The sequence below is a fragment of the Musca domestica genome, unplaced genomic scaffold (assembly GCF_030504385.1).
Source record: "Musca domestica strain aabys unplaced genomic scaffold, Musca_domestica.polishedcontigs.V.1.1 1, whole genome shotgun sequence".
Taxonomy (NCBI): domain Eukaryota; kingdom Metazoa; phylum Arthropoda; class Insecta; order Diptera; family Muscidae; genus Musca; species Musca domestica.
Window position 1 is genome coordinate 36089049 of NW_026712114.1, and position 23200 is coordinate 36112248.

The window sequence follows — 23200 nt, forward strand, 5'->3', positions numbered from 1 at the left end:
AATCGTGGAGTTTTTGGGAATATTTTTTTAAAGGACAGTTAGGGACAATATTTACTGATGACTGTCAGGGTCATAATTGTGAATTATTAATGAATATTTTTGAAAGACTATTAGAGTCATAATGGAGGATTTTTTATTTTTAGAGAAATATGTGACTCAAACTTGTTGAATTTTATGAATATTTTTTTTTAATTACTATCATATCCATTATCGGACTGTTGGATCTAAATAGGGGATTTTCAAGGATATTTTTCGGAACTATTTGAAAAACCAACGAGATTTCAGATATTGTTTAAAAAAAAAAAAAAAATATTTATGAAGGTTAATCAGAACCATAATTGTGAAGTTTTTTATAAATATTTTTTAATACTATAGGAGGCATGATTTTGAATTTTTTAAGAATCATCATCGAGGATTTTAGAAATAGTTTTTGAAGGACTAGCAAAACCATACACATGTTTTTTTTAAAAATAATAATTATTGAAGGACGATCAGAGTCATTGCCGTGTAAGAATATTTTTAAGGGACTAACCGAGGCATATTTAGACTATTGGAGCCATACCAATTTTTAAAATCTTTTCAGGGGCGAAATGTTCATATTTAAGAGTAATTAATGAAGGACTAACAGAGCCACAATAAGAGCCATGGTAAATGAAACCGGCACACGCTGACCGAATGTTGCTCTGCGGTATTTTGGCCTATTCCTGGCGAAGCGCTTGCTTGATGTGATGGACACTTTGGTATTTTTTAGTACAAACCTTGTTTTCCAAAATACTCCAGGTACAATAGTCTAACGGATTGGTATCCGGATATTTTGGTGATAATTGTGCGCTGAAAATGAAGCGAGAAAGAAGGTGCACATTTTCAGTTGACCTCTTTGGCAAGTAAACACGGTCATTTCGTTTGTCTACAAACTACTGGACAACGAATGTTTTTTCATCGGAGAAAACCAAATTCGGCAGTTCGCCACTTTCGGTCAAGCGAAGCAACACTTTTTGGAATTTCAATGGTTCTATCCCGAGCTCATTTTTCAATATTTGCCGAACGGAATATTGCGTATGTTCAGCTCACGAGCCATTTTTCGGCCACTGCGACGCTGGTTTCGATCAAGTCGTTTCTTTACTTTTCGAACCATTTCTGATGATGTTGCTGTTTTCATCCGCCCACCCCCTTAACGTCGGGCTACGCAACAATATAATGAGCTGCCACTGGAATAATTTTAACAGCGAGTGATTTAGAAATGACAGCAGTCTGAACTTGGTTGCAGTTTTTTCATCCCACCCTGTATAATTGTGGATTTTTTGGGAATAATTTGAAGCCTACAATAGTGATTTTTTTAAAAGATAATATCTAAGAACCTTTATGTTCACAATCTTGCATTTTTTGAATAAAAATTTCAAGGCCTTACAGTCCACGTTCTCCGATTTTTTGACAAAAATTTTAAGTCTAAAGGCCTTGATTTATTATACCCTACAACACTATGTGTTGGGGGTATTATAAGTTTGATTGGGCCAAAAATTATGTAACACCTCGAAATATTGATTTCCCACATAGGAAAGTATATATGGATCTTCCTATCTCGCCGAGCTGAGTCGACCTAGCTATGTATGTCCGTCCGTCCGTCTGTCCATGTTAATTTGTAATCACTCTACAGGTCACAATTATGGCCTGATCTTCACGAAATTTACATTGGAGGTGGGGCTAGGGTCAGAATAGAACCATATTTCTTTTGGAGATGATCGCATAATATTAAGGGGTTGAAATGGACCAAAAACTGAAAAATTTCCTGATTTTGCAGTTGCTTTACAGGTCGCAATTATGGACCAATCAAAGCGGAAGTTAGCATGGAACTAGAGCTTAGGGCTGGGCAGAAGCCTTCCAATTTTGGTGGTCATCGGGTAATATTTAGTGGGTGAAATTAACATTAATTGAATTTAACATTTGTGTTAAATAAAAGTCATATTTTCCATTAAACCGCGAAAATATTTAATCCCGACGAAATCACAAACAGATGAACAGGTCAATTCTGACCGTTACGTCGATGCCAATAGTTAATATATCAGATATATATAGCGAAATACACCTAAGTCTGTTTTTACATGGTAGATTGGTTCCAGAAGAAGTCTTGTAAAAAAAAACCGTGTAAAAAATACATTGATCTTATACAAAAATATATACTTCGCAAAAATTAAATTTGACAAAGAAAATTTAAGTACATAAAATTTCAAATCGTGCTAAATAGAATAATATCGTGTAAAACAATTAAAAATATTCAATTTTCAAACCGTGTTATATCAAAAACGTGTACAAAAAGACCGTGTAAAAACAGATTAGGTGTATATACAATGTGTATATACAAAGGAAGGGGATGTTAGCTATAATGCTTATATCTCAAGAATGGCTGGACCGATTTTGACAAATTTTGACAATTCAGAATGCCCTCTTGGCATAAAAGTATAAAATCTAAAAAAATATTTTTTCATATTTTTTATCGCATGCGATTTTTTCAATTTGACTTATAATATTGAAGTGTATATTTTGTAATACTTTTTCACCTTACAACACAGGTTGGGGTTATTATATACAGATTGCAATTATCGTCCAATCCTCACGAAAATTTTCATAAGTGCAGGGTTAGGCTCAAAAGGGCTAGGCATATTGGTTTTAAAGATGTCCGCAATATATTTGGGGGTTGAAATGGACCAACAACTAAAAATGATCCTGATTTTGCAGACACGAAATCTCGCATGAAGTTAGAGTTTAGGACAGCAAGTAGAATGGACCACTACTTTTGTGTGAAATAATACCAGAACTACTTACAGGCGATATGCGGAATACACAAAAGCCGAACTTCTGGCTTTTTTTATAGCCAAATATCGTAGACAATCAAATAATATAGATGGGTCTAAATTTGGAGATGATCGCAAAATATTTAGGGGTTCAAATGAAACAAAAATAGAAAAAAAAACTTCCTGATCACACAATTGAAGCCTATCGACACGCCTGAGAAGAGAGTTAAGGACAGGGAATTATTCTAGCGTTTTGGATGAAAAATGGACTACAACAACCAACAGTATGACGGAGTGCTTAAATATTGGGCGAATTTCTCTGGTCAATGTATCGTGACATAATTTCAAAAGCGAAATCTTCCAAAATCGATCTGGATATAAGTGGGCTTCTAACATATTGTAGTGTTGTAGGGTATCACATGGTCGGCCCCGCACGACTATAGCCTTTGCTTACTTGTTAATAATAATTTTTGAAAGACCTTTAGTTTCCCAATCGAAGATTTTTAATAATATTTAAATAGCCTTTAAGTCAAAAATCGTAGATATTTTTTTTGGAAATAATCTTTTAGGATTCTTTAAGTCAACGATATTAATTTTTCGGACATCTTCAAAAGGACAGTTAAGACACTACAACCGCTGATTTAAGGGAACTTTTCTCCACAAAAGGCATTCCCTGGACTAATTTTCTTATTATTATTATTATTTTTTTTTCATACTTACATCAGGATCAACTTCCTTGGCCAAAATGTTAATTTCCTCGGGCGACAATTGAGCCAATAATGTTTCAACATCGACATCATCATATTCACTCAAATCTTTGCCGTACAATTTAGCTGGGGCAGTTAAACTGGAAGTTTTTGTAGTCGATGAAGTCTGCAAAGATAGAATGAAAAACAAAAACAACAACAATTAGTTATGTTTCAAACAGTTTTTTTTCGCAATGTTAACAAAATACTTGAAACAAAAGAAAACAAAATATGGATAACAAACTTTTCTCAAGGGCAATGTTTGCGTTGGTGGCTGAGGAGCTCTTCTTTTCACTTTGGGTACATGTTTCAGTTTGATGCATTGAAATTCAGGCAAATCACTTGATATCGATGATCTTTTTGAATCTTCTGAAGAGGATGACAAGGATGGTTCAGACATGGTGTTGTTTTTTTCTTTGTTTTAATTTTTTTTTTAATTTTAGTTTTTTTTTTATTTTACTTTTGTTTTGAACAATGCCACGGTGTGTTGCTTACTAAATCAAGCTCAAGCTTAAGGTCAATAGTGAACCCTGTCCAGTAGCTAAGACGACATATTCATAACCAAAGGGAAAAGTCAGCAACAAAACAAAACAAAAGAAAAAATTATTACCGCCAACAAAAACACAAAATAATCGATATCAATAAAAATTTGACAAAATCCAATTAGAAGCAGGAAAAACAAAGACAACATTTAAATAAACAATAATTCCTTGGCATTAAGATTCAACTTTTTTGCGGCGTGAGTATGTATGTTTGGTTGGTTGGCTTACCATGGCTGAGAACAAAAAAAAAAAAAAAATAACAATTCCAAGGAAAATTTTCACAAAAAAAAAACCGAAGAATTGACTTTTTGGTCTTTTACTTGATGCCCCCAGAAGTAGCGAGTCGTTCTTTTTAAGCTTCACAAATGCAACTGATCTTCGAAGTCATACTCGAACCCTGCTGAAGTCTGCCATGGAGCTCAAACTGTTGAGTCAAAGAAAAAAAGAAGAAAACTGAAACAAAACACAAAACGAAAAAGGTTAAAAGACAAGCCCATGTGGCGGACGGACACAAACGACAACTGTTTCTTGGCCCGCAATGATGACGCTGTTATTGTGGGCCCAAACCCCAAAGTAGACGTCAACAACAACAAAAATGCATTCAACAAAAAAAAAAAAACAAAAAAACAACAACATCCAAAGAAACCAAAACAAAGAACCATAAAAACACGGTAACAACAACGTTAGTAGTAGCAGCAACAAAAGGTACTGATTTCTTTGGCTTTAATGTCCGTCAGTATGTCTGTCTGTCGTCATTTAAACTAATGTCAGCAGTTGGTCGGTCAACCCCAACAGAATATAAAGTTTAAGCTGTTGCTCCTCCATCTGTTTTTGTTCATTACGCTTGGTTGGTTATAGTTGGTTGTTGGCTTGATAGTTTGCTATCAGCCATTTGGTTGCTTCCCCAGCCAATATTTGTCCAGCTCGAAGCTCTGTTTTTTTTGCTTTGTTAACGGAAATCAGTGGCTAAGATCAAATCTTTCGGACCCATTTAAAAGGTAAGCACCCAAACAAGAGGTGAACAGAGCTAACGACGACGTTAGTTCATTGCACAGAGCAGATGTAAAAATCAAAAGAGGAAAAAAAAATGAATTACCAGAAAAGGTAAATGGCGAACATGTTGAGTGTAAAAAAAAACACAACATAAAAACGCCAAGAATCATAAATATTGTTTATATAATGATGTGGTAGAATTGAAATAAATTGTGGGTGAACGATAAGTGGCGAGTTATATATTTAATACACATTCTCACACACACATTGAGACAATAAGAAGATACATTGAAAACATATTGACCTACTATTTTACCAGGCCCCCGATATTTTAGGAAAGGGGTCCGATAGTCTCTAAGTGGCAGTTGTGTATATTTATTTCTAAAAAGTTACACAATTTTTTAATGGAAATGGTGCCGAAATGTATTACTGTGTACGTCATCGTTAAGCATAGTTTATTCCAAAACTTGTTTTATGTGCTCAGCGGGTAAAGTTCGAAGCTAATATTGTCCTAAGCTTGTAGGTTCTTCTTTTAAAGGGCTAAAGGCAAAATAGATTTTTTTTATCGAAATAAATGAACTTTATTATTGCCTCCATTGTCACGCCTCAAAAAGCGTGACTCATGTAAATGAATTCGATAACAATAGAATAAACTTAGGCTTGTGTGTCAGACAAAGACAATTTTATGAAAGAAAAACTCGCTTAAAAGGCAATTCTATGGAAATTGTCTGTGAGTATTTTTATAGACTATTTGAGGATCTCATAAAAGAGGATTTTAGAATATCTATGAATCTTCTCATAAAGCACTTATGGATATTTTCACACAAGGGCTATGGATCCAGTTTTATAGAGGATCCTCGTTTTTATAGAACATCTTTAGTAGTCGTATAATTTTTCATTGGGGGTAATTGTATCTTCTCATAAAAAGCACGTGCATCTTTCAAATTCATAAATCATTTCATAGACGATAGAAAAAGGAGCTTCTTATAGGAGATCTATGAACCTTTTTTTAAATAGATCTCTTCTCTTTTTTTTTTTTTTGGAAAATTTGTGGATCTTTTCAAAAAAAAAATCATTCATTGAAGATCTAAGGGTCTTCTCTTAAAAAATCAATGGTTTTTTCTCATAGAACATCAGTTGGTTCCCTCATATCTGTGAGTTTTCTCATAGAACATATACAGCAACCAACTTCAGACTACTGTCATTCCTAAGCCATTCGTCCGACAGCTGTTAAAATTATTCCACTGACAGCTTTGTTTACAAGCGCACAAAAGCATTTTGCTGAGAATTTTCCAGAAAAAAGTTATTCGTGATGGAATTCAAACGTGGTAGTGTGATTTCTTTATATTTGGCTGGGAAACCACATGTGACTATCATTAGAGCACTCCAGCATTTAAATGTAAATAAATCTTTTGTGTCTCGTACCATCGCTCGTTACCGTGATATTGGTAGCGTAGCCCGACGTCAAGGAAGTGGACGAAAAAACAGCAACATCAGCAGAAATGGTTGCAATTCCAAAAAGCACACGAACTTACATCGCAACAGGAAGAAAATAGACTCAAATGAGCTAAAGAGTTGCTTCGCTTAGCCGAAAGTGGTGCACTGCCGAATTTGGTTGTCTCCAATGAGAAAACATTCGTTGTCCAGCAGTTTGTAAACAAACAAAATGATCGTGTTTACTTGTCAAGAGGTCAGTTGAAATGTGCACCTTCGGTAGGCCACCAGAACTCAAGCGCCGGCCATGGTGATTTTGTGGATAGCCATAACAGACGATGGTAGCTCTCCGCTCATATTAATCGACCGTGGCATCAGAATAAATGCCGAATATTATCGCGAAAATATTTTGGAGGGTGTATTAAAGCCTTGGGCACGCAAACAATTTGGCCGCAGACCTTGGACATTCCAAAAGGACTCGGCATCATCACACTCAGCATGCCACCCAAGAATGGTTACAAAATGAGGTCCTTCGCTTCATTTCCAGCGCACAATGGCCACCAAAATCTCCGGATACCAATCCGTTGGACTATTGTGTCTGAAATATTTTGGAAAGCAAGGTTGGCACTAAAAAAATACCAAAGTGTTGATCATCTCAAACAAGCGCTTCGCCGGGAATGGGTCAATATAGTACACATTTCCCAAACCACCTCCATATCTCAATTCTGGATACCATAGAGACCTCAATATCAAATTTGAGAATTCAAACCATATCCCTTCACCCAGTAACAAATTTAGAACCATTTAGTACTTTTCGCACAAACAAAGTTTGCATTTCCAAGGCCACCTCCATATCTACCAACAGAGAGACCTTAATATAAAATTTGAGGATTCCATTTCTATCCCTTCACCCAATACAAGGTATAGTACTATTTGGTACTTTTCGTACAGTTATAGTACACATTTCCGAAACCACCTCCATATGTTCAAACTACACATGCGAACCTAATACCAAATTTCGGATTTCAAGCACTGCCTTTTCACCTAATATCACATTTTACTAAATATAGTACTATTTAGTATTTTTCGTGTACTTTTAGTACACATTTCCAAACCCACATCTCTATCACAAACCTATCACACAACAGGGATCTAAATACAAACTTTCAGCTTCATCCGTTCAACCTGAATCAAAATGTTCCAAATTTAGTATCAGTATAGTTCGCACACTTAGTACCTTTATATATCAAACTTACTTTTCAACCTCATTCCAAATTTCAAATTTTTAGCTCTATTCGAATTCCAAATGGTACCATTTTAGACGTTTAGTATCATTTTGGAACTTTTTGTAAGCTTAAAGTGCGAATTTCCAGAATTTTATTCAATTTTAAGTACATTTTAGTAATTTGTACTAAAACCCAGCATTATCACACGCCTAAAAGAAAACTTTATACTTCCCTTCAACACACCGATGTTAAATACAATAGAGCTTTGCCCCTTTTGTGATATGTAATTAATTACCACAAAAATTTTCCCTTTTCGTTGCAGAAGAAAAAAAACAGCTATAGAAGCCAGAAAGAGCGAAAACAATAACAGGTAACTAAAGAAAACAAGTTCTTAAAGTGTCTGCAACCAATGAATCGGGGATATTGTTTACAAGGTGGTGCTCTGCTGCCTGTCTACAAGCATGATGGATTACCATATGGTGGTAAAGGCGACTGAAAAGAGGGAGAGGTGCAATTTTCATCATTCATCACAAAGTTAAAGTTAAAACATAAACAAAACAAAACAAAACCCTAAACCCTCGGCGCGGCGTCATTTATTCATTTTGGTTTGTGGTTGGTGAAATTTTGTTTGGTTTTTTTTTTCGGCTTCCACGAAATGAAACGTGATTGTTGTCGTCGTCGTCGTCGTAATCATTCCAAAATCAAGTATTAATAAAACAAAGTAAGTTGAGGGAAAACTGAAAGTTTTTTTTTGGTTACCGGTCATTTGAGGATGAAACTACCATGGTTGACGAAAAAAAGGTAAAATCTTGACATATGTCGCTCACCTAAACATGTTTTTCGTTTTCAGTGTGTTGTTTTTTATTGAAATTTACCTTTTTTTGTTTTTACTTTGATGGCCCCAACTGTTTGACCAAAACATTTCATTTTGTATTTCAATCCTGAACACCAAATGCTTTGCCTGTCTGTCCACAAAGAAGGAAATAAATGTAATTATGCGGTAATTTAAATCTCAACTCTATAATTTAGTGATTTCGGAAAAAAGGTTTCCCTTTTTCTTTGGTACCCAACTCAGTAATGGTCTTTATTGTTTCCTTCCTCTACAGGACGGAGAGAAGTAATCACGTTTCTGCATAGTTTTGACTTTCAAACGTGTTTTTAATTTGAAAAAAAAAAAAGATTTGTGTTGGAAGGGCTTTTAAGATTTAAGTTACCATTTAGTGACAGCTTAGCCTGTACATAAGTCAACCAGCCATGAAGTAATGAATTGTTCTTTTGGTTTTTTTGCTTGTACAAAAGTACGTGGTGTTGAAGTTGGGTTATAGAACCACTAGAGGTATAGGGGCACCATTAAATGGTTCTTTATTTTATGGCTTGAACACGAATATGGTGTTTTTTACTGTGTTTCATAAAAAACCAATTGGGGTACAGTCTAAAATGGGAACACCTGCATGTGGGTGAGACGACCAAGGAAAGGAGGAAGGAAAAAATTATAGGATCAGCTGTTTAACATTTGATTTTTAAACCAGTGCTTATTTCGTGAATGTTAACATTTAGCTCATGTCTGATTTGAAAGATAACTAGATTTATCCTTCCGCTAAGCGAATACAGGGTGAGAAAAAAAAAACAAAGTCAACCGCCATAATTTTTACATTTTTTTTTTAATTTTTTTTTGAATGAAAGCAAAAAATATCGGAAATAGCATCAAATTTAAGAATAAGTTTAGATTTGTTCGAATTGGTCACCTTTGGCACGAATTATGGGCCTCAAACGGCCAATGACACAGTCACACGCTGCCTGAATGTTGCTCTGCGGTATTTTGGCCTATTCCCGGCAAAGCGCTTGCTGGAGGTGATCGACACTTTGGTATTTTTTAGTGCCAACCTTGCTTTCCGAAATACTCCAGACACAATAGTCCAACGGATTGGTATCCGGAGATTTTGGTGGTCATTGTGTGCTGGAAATGTAACCATTTTGGGTGGCGCGTGCTGAGTGCGATTATTGTTGTAATGTCAAAGGTCTGCGGCCAAAATGTTTGTGTGCGCAAGACTTTAATACACCCTCCAGAATATTTTCGCGATAATATTCCGCATTTATTCTGATCCCATTGTCGATTAACACGAGCAGAGAGCGACCATCGGCTGTTATGGCGGCCCACACCATCACCATGGCTGGCGCTTGAGTTCTGGTGGCCAAGGTGCACATTTTCAGCTGACCTCTTTGGCAAGTAAACACGATCTTTATTTGGTTGTTTACGTACTACTAATGTTTTCTCATCGGAGAAAACCCAATTCGGCAGTTCACCACTTTCGGCCAAGCGAAGCAACTCTTTAGCTCTTTTTTGTCTATTTTCTTTCTGTTGCGGTGTAAGTTCCTGCACCTTTTGGAATTTCAATGGCTTTACCCCGAGCCCATTTTTCAATATTTGCCAAATGGAATGTTGCGATATGTTCAGCTCACGAGCCACTCCGAAGCGGGTTTCGAGCAAGTCGTTTCTTTACATTTGGAACCATTTCTGCTGATGTGGCTGTTTTATTCCATCTACTTCCTTGACGTCAGGCTACGCTACCAGTATCACGGTAACAAGCGATGGTAAGAGACACAAAAGATTTACTCACATTTAAATGCTGGAGTGCTCTAACGATAGCCACTTGTGGTTTTCAAGCCAAAAATAAAGAAATCACGCTTGAATTCCATCACGAAAATTTTTTTCTGCAACAATTCTAACCAAAATGCTTTTGTGCGCTTGTAAACAAAGCTGTCAGTGGAATAATTTTAACAGCTGTCGGACGAGTGGCTTAGAAATGACAGCAGTCTGAAGTTGGTTGCAGTTTTTTCATGTCACCCTGTATAGCATTTTCATTGGAAAAAATTGTTTTGTAAGCTGTTGGTATCGAACTCACAACATTCGGTTTGGTATGTAGTTGGATAAGCAAAATTAATTACTTTGCTTTGAAAACTTTATAAGAATAACTCATTATCTTTTGGCCTGCGGGTAATGAAATTATTCGCTCGTGGAAATTATTTCGCTCTTGAAAAATTTGAAAACATAGCATTCCCGACCTCGCCTTTTTTAAACTCATGTTTTCGAATGCCCCCAAAACGCACCTCTAAAATCTCGGCAAAGTATACAATTTTTTTTATTATTCCTTAAGATCTATTTTTTTTGTTTTCTTCATAAAAATGTAGTGTATGTTTTAACAATTGAATTTCACATTGATTGTAATTGAGTGCGGTATGGGTATGAATACCAATTGAGTTCATGGTTATGTAGATGTAGATATATTGCTGGCATCATCACAACTGGCATTTGATATTGACAAACACATACATGGACTGTCGGTCGGCCAATACACTCGCATATAAAAACTATTTGAATTTGTTAGTTTTTTTATTTTTATTAATATTTTTTTGCTTATGGTATACCAACACGTTTTCGTCCACGAAAGATGGCATCGGTTGGGGGTCAAACCCCATAGGCTGCATGATGAAATTGATCTTAAAAATTTGGCTGAACAAAATATAATATTGATGATAGATATCAGAAACGAAAACACGTATTACCCTATCACTATTATGACCTTTACCAATTGGAAATAAAAATAAATGGAGAAAAAAAAATATAAGAAAATAGATAAAGGAAATTAACAAAGGTTGGTGGTAAAGGAAATTCGGACACACTCAACTTGAAGTATTTTTTATTGGTACTAAGAGATATAGTACCGAAGTCTTTTTTAAAAAACGGGTTTGGATACCGTGAACTATCTTTAACTCTCATAATTAGATCATATCTACAAATCTGACGAATTTTGCAAAAATGATTATTACACTTTATTTGTCAAAGAAAACGATGACAAAAAAATATATTTAATGTTAATAATCGCAAAATATTATTTATTTTATTTTTCTTTTGTCTTTTAATGATGATGACGATGGTGAGTGTTGTATTGTCGCTGTAACGTGAGATAATTGCAGTAGCAACAGCTGTCTTCTAATTTAAATAATTAAATTTTGATAACAATAACTATTTAAATAGGAAAATATGTTGGTTTCATTTAAAGCCAGAGCAAATTGAAACCACAAAAATTTAATAACGAATAACATTTGTTTGAAACGAATAAAGACTGATTGAAAATAACTGTCAGTTTCGGCTAATCAAGAGGTATGGATTCATAATGGTGTCTATATATAGTTCAAAAGTTGTCTCAGAATCCCAAACCCTCAGAATTACTTTCAGGATTAAAAGTCCCACTCACACTCATCTGATTTTCCTCCATATATGTGGAAGTTTTCAACATAATTTATCAGACCATCATATTATACTAATTAATTAATACAAACTATATTCTGCATTAATAATGGGTTGTTTCCTAAAAAAATACAAGGCAATATAACTCACTTTGCCATTACCAAGTAATGACTCACTACGGCATAGATGAGTGCATGCAACTACTTTCTTTATATAGGAGCTCTATATACTATATTAGCTCTGTATACTACAGGGTGAGATGAAAAAACTGCAACCAACTTCAGACTGCTGTCATTTCTAAGCCACTCGTCCGAAAGCTGTTAAACTTATTCCAGCTCATTATATTACTTACAAGCGTACAGATGCATTTTGGCGAGAATTTTCCAGAAAAAAATTATTCGTGATGGAATTAAGCGTGATAGTGTGATTTCTTTATAAATTTGGCTGGAAAAACACAAGTGGCTATCGTTAGAGCACTCCAGCATTTAAATGTGAATAAATCTTTTGTGTCTCGTACCATCGCTCGTTACCGTAATTCTGGTAGCGTAGCCCGACGTCAAGAAAGTGGACGAAAGAATTTTCCATTCGGGAAACATTGAAAAGTAAACTCGGGGTAAAGCCATTGAAATTCCAAAAAGTGCAAGAACTTACAGCTCAACAGAAAGAAAATAGACTCAAAAGAGCCAAAGAGTTGCTTCGCTTGGCCGAATGTGGTGAACTGCCGAATTTGGTTTTTTTCCGATGAGAAAACATTCGTTGTCCAGCAGTTTGTAAACAAATAAAATTATCGTGTTTACTTGACAAGAGGTCAGCTGAAAATGTGCACCTTCGGTTGGCCACTAGAACTCAAGCGCCGGCCATGGTGAAGGTGTAGGCTTGGGCACGCAAACATTTTGGACGCAGACCTTGGTCATTACAACAGGACTCAGCATCCGCCACCCAAGAATTGTTACAAACTGAGGTTCCTCGCTTCATTTACAGCGCACAATGGCCACCAAAATCTCCGGATATTAATCCGTTGGACTATTGTATTTGGAGTATTTTGGAAAGCAAGGTTGGCACTAAAAATACCAAAATGTCGATCACCTCAAGCAAGCGCGTCCCCGGGAATGGGCCAAAATACAGCAGAGCAACTTTCGGGCAAAGTGTGACGGTTTCCTTGGCCGTTTGAAGGCCATAATTCGTGCCAAAGGTGACCAATTAGAACAAATCTAAACTTATTCGAAAATTTAATGCTATTTCCGACATTTTTTGCTTTCATTCAATAAAAAATGTAAAAAAATGTAAAAATTATGGCTTTTGACTTTGTTGCAGTTTTTTTTTATTTTACCCTGTAGTTGTTTCACTTAGTACACATTTCCAAAAAAAAACCTACTTATATCAACACCACCTTCCAAACTTAATTTTTATACCAAATGTCAATATTTTAGCTGTATCCTTTCACAAAATGTCAAAAGGTAAGTGTTTTTTAGTAATTTTAGAACGCTTCTCATCTGAATTTCCAAACTCCCGCCTTATCTGAGTCCTACTCATTAACTTGGACCCACAACGTTTGGGCCTTGATGAATCTGTCAGTCATTTATTTTTTATTCTTTTATGTACAAGGTGGCGCAAAGGTAAACCTCCTATCAAAAAAAGATTTAAATTTAACTATTGGCCCCTAATGTCTTAATTACTATATTTAATGTCTATAATTTATTTTTGTAAAAAAACTCTATTAATTTATTTCTTTACTTTTAGGATATTAACGACGTGCCCAGCTAAGTCGATTATATTGCATAAGTAGAATTCTAAAATCGACTTTCAGTTTAACCCCTTTTTTTTAAATCATAATTTCATATTTCCTTAATTTTAATTATTTCGTATTATCGGCATGCCATTTTCACAATAGTTTTATTTATGAAGCAAATTTTTAAAACTCCTTTTATGCCTACCATTTTACGTACCATTGCATTTTCATATTTTCCCCCCCAGCAACTTTTTTCATAACATTAATTTCAGTTGATGGTTTCCCATCCATGTCACTCCAGTACTTCCCCATCTGGTAATTAGAAACAAACTGTAAATGTAATTTTCCACCAAGTACAGATAGATATTCGCGCAATGAGGAAGAATTGTGACAATAATTCAGCATCATATCATATTTTGCGTAATTACTACAATAACAACAACGACAACTACAAATAATACCCTCTTTTTTCGAAATAACAGGAATACATTTTTGTTGCCCGTCTGAATTTGTGGTAACAGTATTTGGTGGTTTAACTTTTTTTCTGATTTGGAGCATAAGTATTATTACATGATTGCTGAGTCGGCGGCTTGCCTTTTACTACTTCATTTAGGCCAAGTAAAACTGGCAGGCAGGCATGCAGGCTGGCAATCAGTCAGTCAGTCAGTCAGCCAACAAGCAACAAGAAGCAAACGCGGTTTTGGTGTCGTTGGTCTACAAAGTGAATGATGATGAAGAAAAAAAAAACTACAAATATATTTTCCAATTCATACGTACATTACGAACAGACAAATCTGTGACAAACTGTGGTTTGACATAATTTTTGTTGTTGTAGTTCTTTTGTGTACATATATATATATGCCTAGATATTCATACATATATATCGTTGCATGACAAGCATATTGTAACAATGTGTACCACCACTTTAGTTTATTTTTTGTTCAGTTTTACTTGAGAGCATTATTCCATTGAACCACAAAAAGGGTGTTGCACAAAAGGAATTGGGTTACTAGGAATCAAAATGAGAATAAGAATGTTAAATTTTAATAAATCCTAGTTTTCAGTTGTAGTGCTGTAAGAGGTGTGCTTTCTATAGGAGACCAGGAAAATATCTAATGTCGAGAGGAAAACTCGGAAAAGTCTTCTATCTCTAGAGAACGTTCACAAAAAGTAACACCGAAAAAGTTATGATATATGCAGGAAGTCAGAAAAAGTTACTTTGTATTGAGAAGGTCAGACAAATGCCACACAAAATCTATTTTAACTATAGGATACCCTTAAAGGTTTTTCTATCTAGAGGAGACCTGCAAAAGATGTTATATCTATATGAGATTCGAAAAAGAACTTTTTATTTATAAAATACATCTAAAGTATTTTTTTTGTTTTTGCAAAATGGTCTGGCTTTTTCCCTTTATTGTTGTTTTTATAAAAACAACGTTTGTTTATTAGTGGAGAACGATGGTAATGTTTACCAGGGGGTAAGGCAGGGAATACCTAGGTTTCGGAAAGAGCCACCAATCCTCATCAGTTCCCTTGTTTTTGCCTGGGATATTCTCCCCAGAAGTTATTTTAAAAATAACTTCTATGACAAAAAACATTTTTTACCCAAGTGACGAGATCGTAAGCTCAATAGAAGAGGAACCAAAGAATTAAATAAAACTAAAATTCTCTTGGAAAGTCTTCTAAATCTTACAACCGCACTTATAAACATTTACATCTTTCTCCACTTGTTATGCTTTCGTTCAGCCTGAACGAAGTAGCATAACCATGTAAGTTGGTTTTGTCTGTTACAACAAAAACCCCTTCGTCGACCGTGCCTTGTCTATTAATAGAACAGTGTGGCTTGTTTGTTCGGGATACCGTAGTATTTTGTTTTTGCAAAATGGTCTGGCTTTTTCCCTTTATTGTTGTTTTTATAAAAACAACGTTTGTTTATTAGTGGAGAACGATGGTAATGTTTACCAGGGGGTAAGGCAGGGAATACCTAGGTTTCGGAAAGAGCCACCAATCCTCATCAGTTCCCTTGTTTTTTCCTGGGATATTATCCCCAGAAGTTATTTTAAAAATAACTTCTATGACAAAAAACATTTTTTACCCAAGTGACGAGATCGTAAGCTCAATAGAAGAGGAACCGAAGAATTAAATAAAACTAAAATTCTCTTGGAAAGTCTTCTAAATCTTACAACCGCACTTATAAACATTTACATCTTTCTCCACTTGTTATGCTTTCGTTCAGCCTGAACGAAGTAGCATAACCATGTAAGTTGGTTTTGTCTGTTTTAGAGGAGAACATGTAAAAGGTTTTCGATATGGAGGGCACATGTTAAACATCTTTCATGAGGAATAGACCTGTAAATGCCTTGTAACTATAGAAGATCTGAAAATTACTTCTTTCTGTAAAAGACATGCAAATGGTATTTTGTCTATAGAATACCTATGAAAGGATTTCTTCCTATCAAAATATGTAAAATGTCTTGGATATATTTATAACTAACTTCTATCCATTGAGGATCTGTAAAAGGTCCTCTATACTAAGGAAATAAGAAAAAAGTTACTATATCTATGGAAGTGCCGGACTTTTATAATCTCTAGTTCTGTTAAAAAATTTTCATTCAATGAGATACCTCCAACATTTATAGAAGTCCTCTATAAAGAGCGCCATTATTGTCTATAGGAGACCTAGGTATCCTCAACATTTCAGAGACAACATAAAGATATTGTATTGTTTTTACAATAGGCATCGGTAGGGAGAAGTTACTAAATGAGTGTTGAACGCCATCTGTATCTCAATTTGGTATTTAGAGGTATTCTATTTATTGTCCATGGAAGATCTGGGTTTCCTCTACACTTGATAAACCATACATAGAGCCATTAGAAGGTACCAAATATGTGTAGAATGCCATCTATATCTCAATTTGGTATTATATTGTCGTTGTCGAATTCACCGTCTGGATTTTCTGTTGGCAATAAAAGATATCTACAGATACATTCCATTCTAGGAAAAACATATCAGAATTCTAACAACTTATAGGAAACCTTGATGTCTTCTATTAAGTATATTATGTGTAGGAACCTATATGTCTTCCATTGCATTTAAATCCTCTCTACCTTTAGAAGAAAAATATGTGTTTCTTTTTGTGAATGGAAGGCCTAAAAAGTCTTACTTTGTCTGTATAAGAAACCTAACTTAAGCGGACTTTGAGGCCTTCTGTAGTCTATAGATGACCTAAGATATTTAAGAACCTTTCTTTGTCTATGTAAGAACCGAAGGGGTAACATTACCAATGGAATATCTGTATGTCTTAAATATTTTACATAAAGTGAGAAGGTGTGAAATAAGGTTTTAACGTCATCTATCTCTCAATTTTATATTAAACATTATTTGGAAGACTTTGTCGAATTCCATTGTCTAGAGGTTTTTTATTTTTAATGGAAGTCCTTTCAGGATCCTGGAGGTATACTATTATATATAGAAGGCCTCTGGCTATTTATAAAAAAACAAAGCCGTCTACTGTCTGTAGGAACCTATATATCTTCCATTGCCTTCAAGTCCTCTTCATTTTTAGAAGAACAATAGGTCTTTTATTTCCATGGAGGGCCTCAAAATCCGCGTTGAACGCCATCTGCATCTCAATTTGGTATTGTATTGTTTATGGAAGAAGTTGTCGACTTCCACTATCTAGAGGTATTCAATTTATTGTCTATGGAAGTCCTGGGTAAACTCTACATTTTATAAACCATACACATAGTTTTAATATTGGCTTTAGACGATTTTACATGGATCCATTAGAAGGTACCATTAGATACGTGACCTGAGATATCTAAGAACTTTTATTTGTCTATGCAAGCACCACATTACGAACGGATGATCTGTAGGTCTAGAATATTTTACATAAAGTGAGAAGGTATGAAATGAGTGTTGAACGCCATCTATATCTCAATTGTGTATATTGTCTTTGGAAAACATTGTCGAATTCCGTTGTCTACAGGTTTTACATTTTTAATGGAAGACTTTAATGGATCCTGGAGGTGTACTCTAATATGTATAGAAGGCATCTGAATCTTTCACTAACTATAAAAAAGCAGAATCTTCGTGTTCCTCCAATCTTTTTCGTCTTTAGATATATGATGTGGTTTAATTGTATGCTGAACTCCTTAAAAGTATTATTTGTCCATAATTTACTGAAGGTATTCTAATGTCCACAGAAGACCCGGGGGACTTCTATTACCTACAGGACTCGATGCTTAGTGTATCTATGAACATTTTCAATTAATTTAAACTAAAAGGTGTATATTCAAATTAATTTCAATAGAAAATCTTAAATATCGAATGCGGTATTTGGCGCCATCTATGTATGATTTTGCTTTGATTGATTTGATGTAGAGCCATAGAGTAGGTAACGTGGCATTTAGTATTCAAGTTTTGGCAGGTATAACACATTAAAAAATTTTTTTCGATATAGAATGCAAGAATTTCGCCTCAGAGTTTGTTGTAGTATCCAGCGCCATCTATATCTCAGTTTTTATTTTTTGTTTAGATACTTAAGCTTCAACTTCTTGTAAAGGCTCAGCATTAGTTGGAGAAATGAATTTAACAGTTAAACAATTTAGAAACGAGCTGTATGATATACGTAGCTCAACCTATACTTCAAAACTTCAAACGGTGTAAAAGTTTAAATTATGCTTTAAAAAACTACTTTTGATTACTGTTGTTGTTGTACTATAACAACACATCAAAAAAATGTGAAAAATGTTTCTCTGGTTTAGTTGTTGTATTCAACGCCATCTATATCTCAATTTAATTTTTTTTTCTAGGGTGAAATTATGAATTTGGTGTGTCTGTAATAGACAATAATGTGACACTTAAACATCTACCTTAGTAGATTTGTTCTTGGAAAGGCTCAGAAATACATTCCAGAGTGCCATCTACACTTAAAAACTTTGAAGGGTGAATAAAATAATATTAACATATGGTTTCGATCATTCTGCTTTTGATATATCTACCCACCCTATGTTAACGTAACGTGGTATTTAGTATCGAATTTTTGGCAAGCATATAACACAACAAAAGAAACACATTTCGATATTAGACACAAAACCCGTTTGGTTAATAAGAGTGATGAGAGGAACTTCCAAACTGGTTTTAACCACAAAGAATAAAATCCCAATTGTAATTGTAGTTTGGCCAAAAAGGTAAACAGAAAAAAAGGATTGACTTAAGTGTTGGTTTTTATCGCAAAGAAGCGAACTTACTTTCATAAGCACAAGAACTGGCAAAAATAATAACCTTCTGCCTCTTAAAGCTTTTTTGTTTGTGTCAAATCTACATTTATGTAGGCAAACTAGAATCTTTCAATTGCAGGCCAACCGTTTCAATTTATCCACTTGACAAGAGAGGAGGGGGAAAGGTGGCATAACCTGGCAAACGGCATGACTTTTTTGATGATTATAAATGGGTTCTGCATCTGAAATGTTGTCAGAGGAGAAACGGCATGTAGCTAGAGTCGTCAAACCAACCCATTTAAACCATTATTTGTTTTTTTTTTTTTTTTTTCAGTTTTAATTGTGCAAAAAAGAGACCAACCAAGCAGCCAGCCAAGTCTGTCTTATCGTAACGAGTGTCTATGTTAATGACAACAAGTGGATTTTGAAGTGTCCAATGGGGCAAGGAGTGTGAAGTAATAAGTTGACTTGGCCAACCAAAAAATCTCCAATATCTGCATATTTAAGAAGAGGTATTTTCTTTTAGTCTAATTTGATGATTTGTATGTTGTCCCCTCGGTGCACTCGAATTCATTTCACTATTTCTTCTCGTACCGTATGGCATAGATGGTGATAATGAAACCACATTTTAGCAATGATTATTGCAAAGAGACAAAATACCCACATCATATGTGTCATAAAGGATATTTGCAGAGATAACAAGTTGTATTGCTGGCTAAATGTGGAACATTTAATTGGATCATCATCCGAAAATTTTCCTTAGAGAAGAGTAGGAGAAATTGCATTGGGTATTCAAGGTGGCCATAAATAAGATGGCAATTTCCTGGGAAATGTTACACAAATAAACGTAATTAACAAATGTCAATGATCTATCTGCTAAATTGGCTGTTCATTGGAAATAAACATACCAAAAATAAATTCGAACATATGTCTATCAATCTATATGAAATATTGGGAATTTATAAAAAAACGGATTATTAAAATAAAGCTAAAAACTATCGGCGTTTTAAAAGTTCGCAAGGCTTTTTAAAATGTTCTTTAAATCCTTGCATTTTATGTTTATAATGTTTTAGCGATATTGTTAAGAACAAGTAAACAAGCTGTAAGTTCGGCCGGGCCGAACTTTGAATACCCTCCACCATTTGGAATGAATTTGGCAATTTTCAAAAAAAAAAAAAAAAAAAAAAAATAAATAAATAAAATAAAAAATAAATAAAATAAAATCCGTTAAAAAATTAAATATACAGAATGTAGCCGTTACATTAGGGTTTATACGACGAAGTGGACCTGCATAGCCAACTATTGTCATAAACCATTACAATATTCAAATGCGAAACTTGAATAAAAAAATCGGTGAATAATGTAGCTAAAATCATCAAAATACCGAATATAGGGAGGTACCGCTATTTTTATTAACAATATTTTATAAACAATTATATTTATAAGATAGATTACAAATATAATAAATTGTAGTAGCTCTAGCTGCCGAGCCCTTAAGCTAAAGGTACCGTTATATTGGGGCTATACGAAGCCGTGGACCTGCACATAAAATTTTCTGTCATAGGCTGTAGTATTCACTAAAATCATCAAAATACCGAATATAGGGAGGTACCCTTATATTGGGTATATACGAAGAGGTGCACAGACAATTTTCTGTCAGAGGCTGTAGTATCCATTTCGAACTTCAAAACAAAATTTGAAATAATTCCGGTGAATAATGTCGCTAAAATCATCAAAATATGGGGGGTACCGTTATATTGGGGCTATACGAAGCCGTGAACCTGCACAGACAATTTTCTGTCATATTCTGTAGCACCCATTACGAACTTCAAATACCAACTTTGAAACATTTCCGTTTAATAATGTCGCTTAAATTACCAAAATATCGAAAAAAGGGAGGTACATTTCGTTCGGAAGTTAGAGTGATATACACAGACGGACAGACGGACGGACATCGCTAAATCGACATAGAATTTTATGCTGATGAAGAATATATATACTTATGTGACAAAGTAAATATACTCTCCATACTATGGTGGAGGGTCTAAAAATCCGTGAATCATTTTGGTCAAAACAATTTATTCAATATGCAATGCAGGAAATTCTACCAGGATTTCTTGTTGTATTCAGCGCCATCTATATCTCATTTTTTATTTTTATTTCAGACATTTAAGCATTAAACTAAGTAGACATCTTAAAAGGCTCAGCATTAGTTAGGGGGATTAATTCTACAGGTAAAGACATTTAGAAAACGAACTGTATGAACTCTTTTGAGTATCTGGCCATCCCATCATCAAAACTACTTTCCTATGTCGAATGCGAGAATTTGGCTTCAGGTTTTGTTGTTGTATTCAACGCCATCTATGCCTCAATTTTACTATATTTTTATATTATATATTACATTTTCTGTTGTTTGAATTTTAAAAGGTTTTATGTTTGTAATAGACAGTCTTGCTCTTGAAAAGACTCAGAAATAAATTCTAAAGCGCCATCTACACTTAGAGTCGTTATATGATGAATTAAATAAATAGGTCAAAATTACTGATAACAATGCGAGCATTATTTTGGTTAAAAATTTTATCCGTCAAGGGAATCACCTAAGTCGTCTCTTTGGTCCATTTTTCCAAAAAGAGATAAAAACTGCGTTTTAACGGAATCGTAGTAAGTGAAAATATTTTTCATAATAGTCTACTATAAGTCTCAGAATGCCACAAAACACCAAATCTTGTACCATATACAATTTCTTCCGGTGTAGATTAGTTTTATTATCGTTTGTAAACATACAGACTAGAAACGTTTGCATTGTATATGTTTACAAATATTATCAGTTAAATGAAATGCGTACACATTTTAACAGCTATGTGTTAAAAATAAATCCCGCAAATGTCTGATTTATTGACAATAATAAAAAAAAAACTGCATTATAAATGAAATTAGTCAGCACTCGTTATCGTTAATAATACAACTTTTTTTTCATTATTATATAATGCCCTTGAATTGATAACAATAATTTTTGCAACAGCTTGGTAACATCCAATGTAGATATATTAATAATTATTTGGTATTTAATTTAATTGGAAAATTAATTAATTGCTTTCAGATATGAATCCTTTAATGCGAATGAAACATAAATTATTGCATTCGAATATATATGCAATCTTAATTTCTCATTTTTTTCAGTTATTAAAAGAATAACTAAAGAGCTGTCCGCTAACTGCAAGCCAGAGCGAATTTTAATTTCTTTATGTACATGAGCAACTACTTTCATTTAGTATTTGATATTCCATAGATGCTAGAAAAAATGTATGTGTATTGCCAATTTATGTGGAAAACAATTTGCTAACGCCAACACAAAATTGGCCAGAACTGATGGCGAGAGAAAGACGTGCCGGTTATGAATGTCATTTAACATTTGATGGGAAAGGGCCCCCAATTTCAATATTGATGTGAAATTGTACACCATTTCCAAATTTGTTCAAATATATTGAGAGTTTTAGGTATCTGTCATTAGATTCAAACATTACAATGTCTATTTTTTACGAAAAATATATTTATATTCATTTCCAGATTGTTTATGGTTAGAATATGTTAAGGTTATAGAAATTGTATTGAATATAATTTATCTATTGAAGAACTTCTTTAGAAGGCAGTTTGTATTTATAAATAGGATGTAGGTCTCCTATCCAAATAAGTTTAGCTAAATGTTTTTTTTTTTTTTTTGTCGAGAAGGCAATTTGAAGGTCTTTATATGTATAGAGACCTGTCGAAGTTCTTTTATTGAAATTATTTTGCAAGACCTTTTGTATATGTTCTATGTATAAAAGACCGTTTAAGATTCTTCACAAGGTCTTCTGCAAAAGAAGAACTGTTAAAGGTTTTCGATTTGTAAAAGGCCAGTTTTTGGAAAACATACTCCAAAATACTCCAGACACAATAGTCCAACGAATTGGTATCCGGAGATTTTGGTGGCTATTGTGTGCTGGAAATGAAGCGACGAACCTCACTTTGTAACCATTCTTGGGTGGAGCGTGCTGATTATTGCTATGGTACTACGTCATGTTGGAACGTCCAAGGTCTGCGGTCAATAGTTTGAATAATAGAATATTTTCGCGATAATATTCGGCATTTATGCCACGGTTTATCAATACGGAGAGCGACCATCGGCTGTTATGGCGGTCCATTTTTTTTGGAATTTCAATGACTTTACCCCGAGCTCATTTTTCAATATTTGTCGAATGGAATATTGCGATATGTTCAGCTCAGGAGCCA

At 34.4% G+C, this 23200-nt stretch overlaps 1 protein-coding gene across 15 annotated transcripts in view; it reads right to left on the reverse strand.

Annotated features, from left to right (window-relative positions):
• LOC101894270 (tropomodulin) overlaps positions 1-23200 on the reverse strand; it is a 359112-nt gene that overhangs the window by 18643 nt on the left and 317269 nt on the right. For 13 of the 15 annotated variants that reach the window (XM_059122212.1, XM_059122223.1, XM_059122237.1 and 10 more), the window contains one exon: positions 3510-3662. In XM_059122212.1, coding sequence (XP_058978195.1) covers positions 3510-3662 — 153 coding nt within the window. Of the gene's footprint in view, positions 1-3509; positions 3663-3779; positions 4112-23200 lie in introns of those variants that run through there. The other 2 variants (XM_059122249.1, XM_011294325.3) reach the window with 2 other exon arrangements.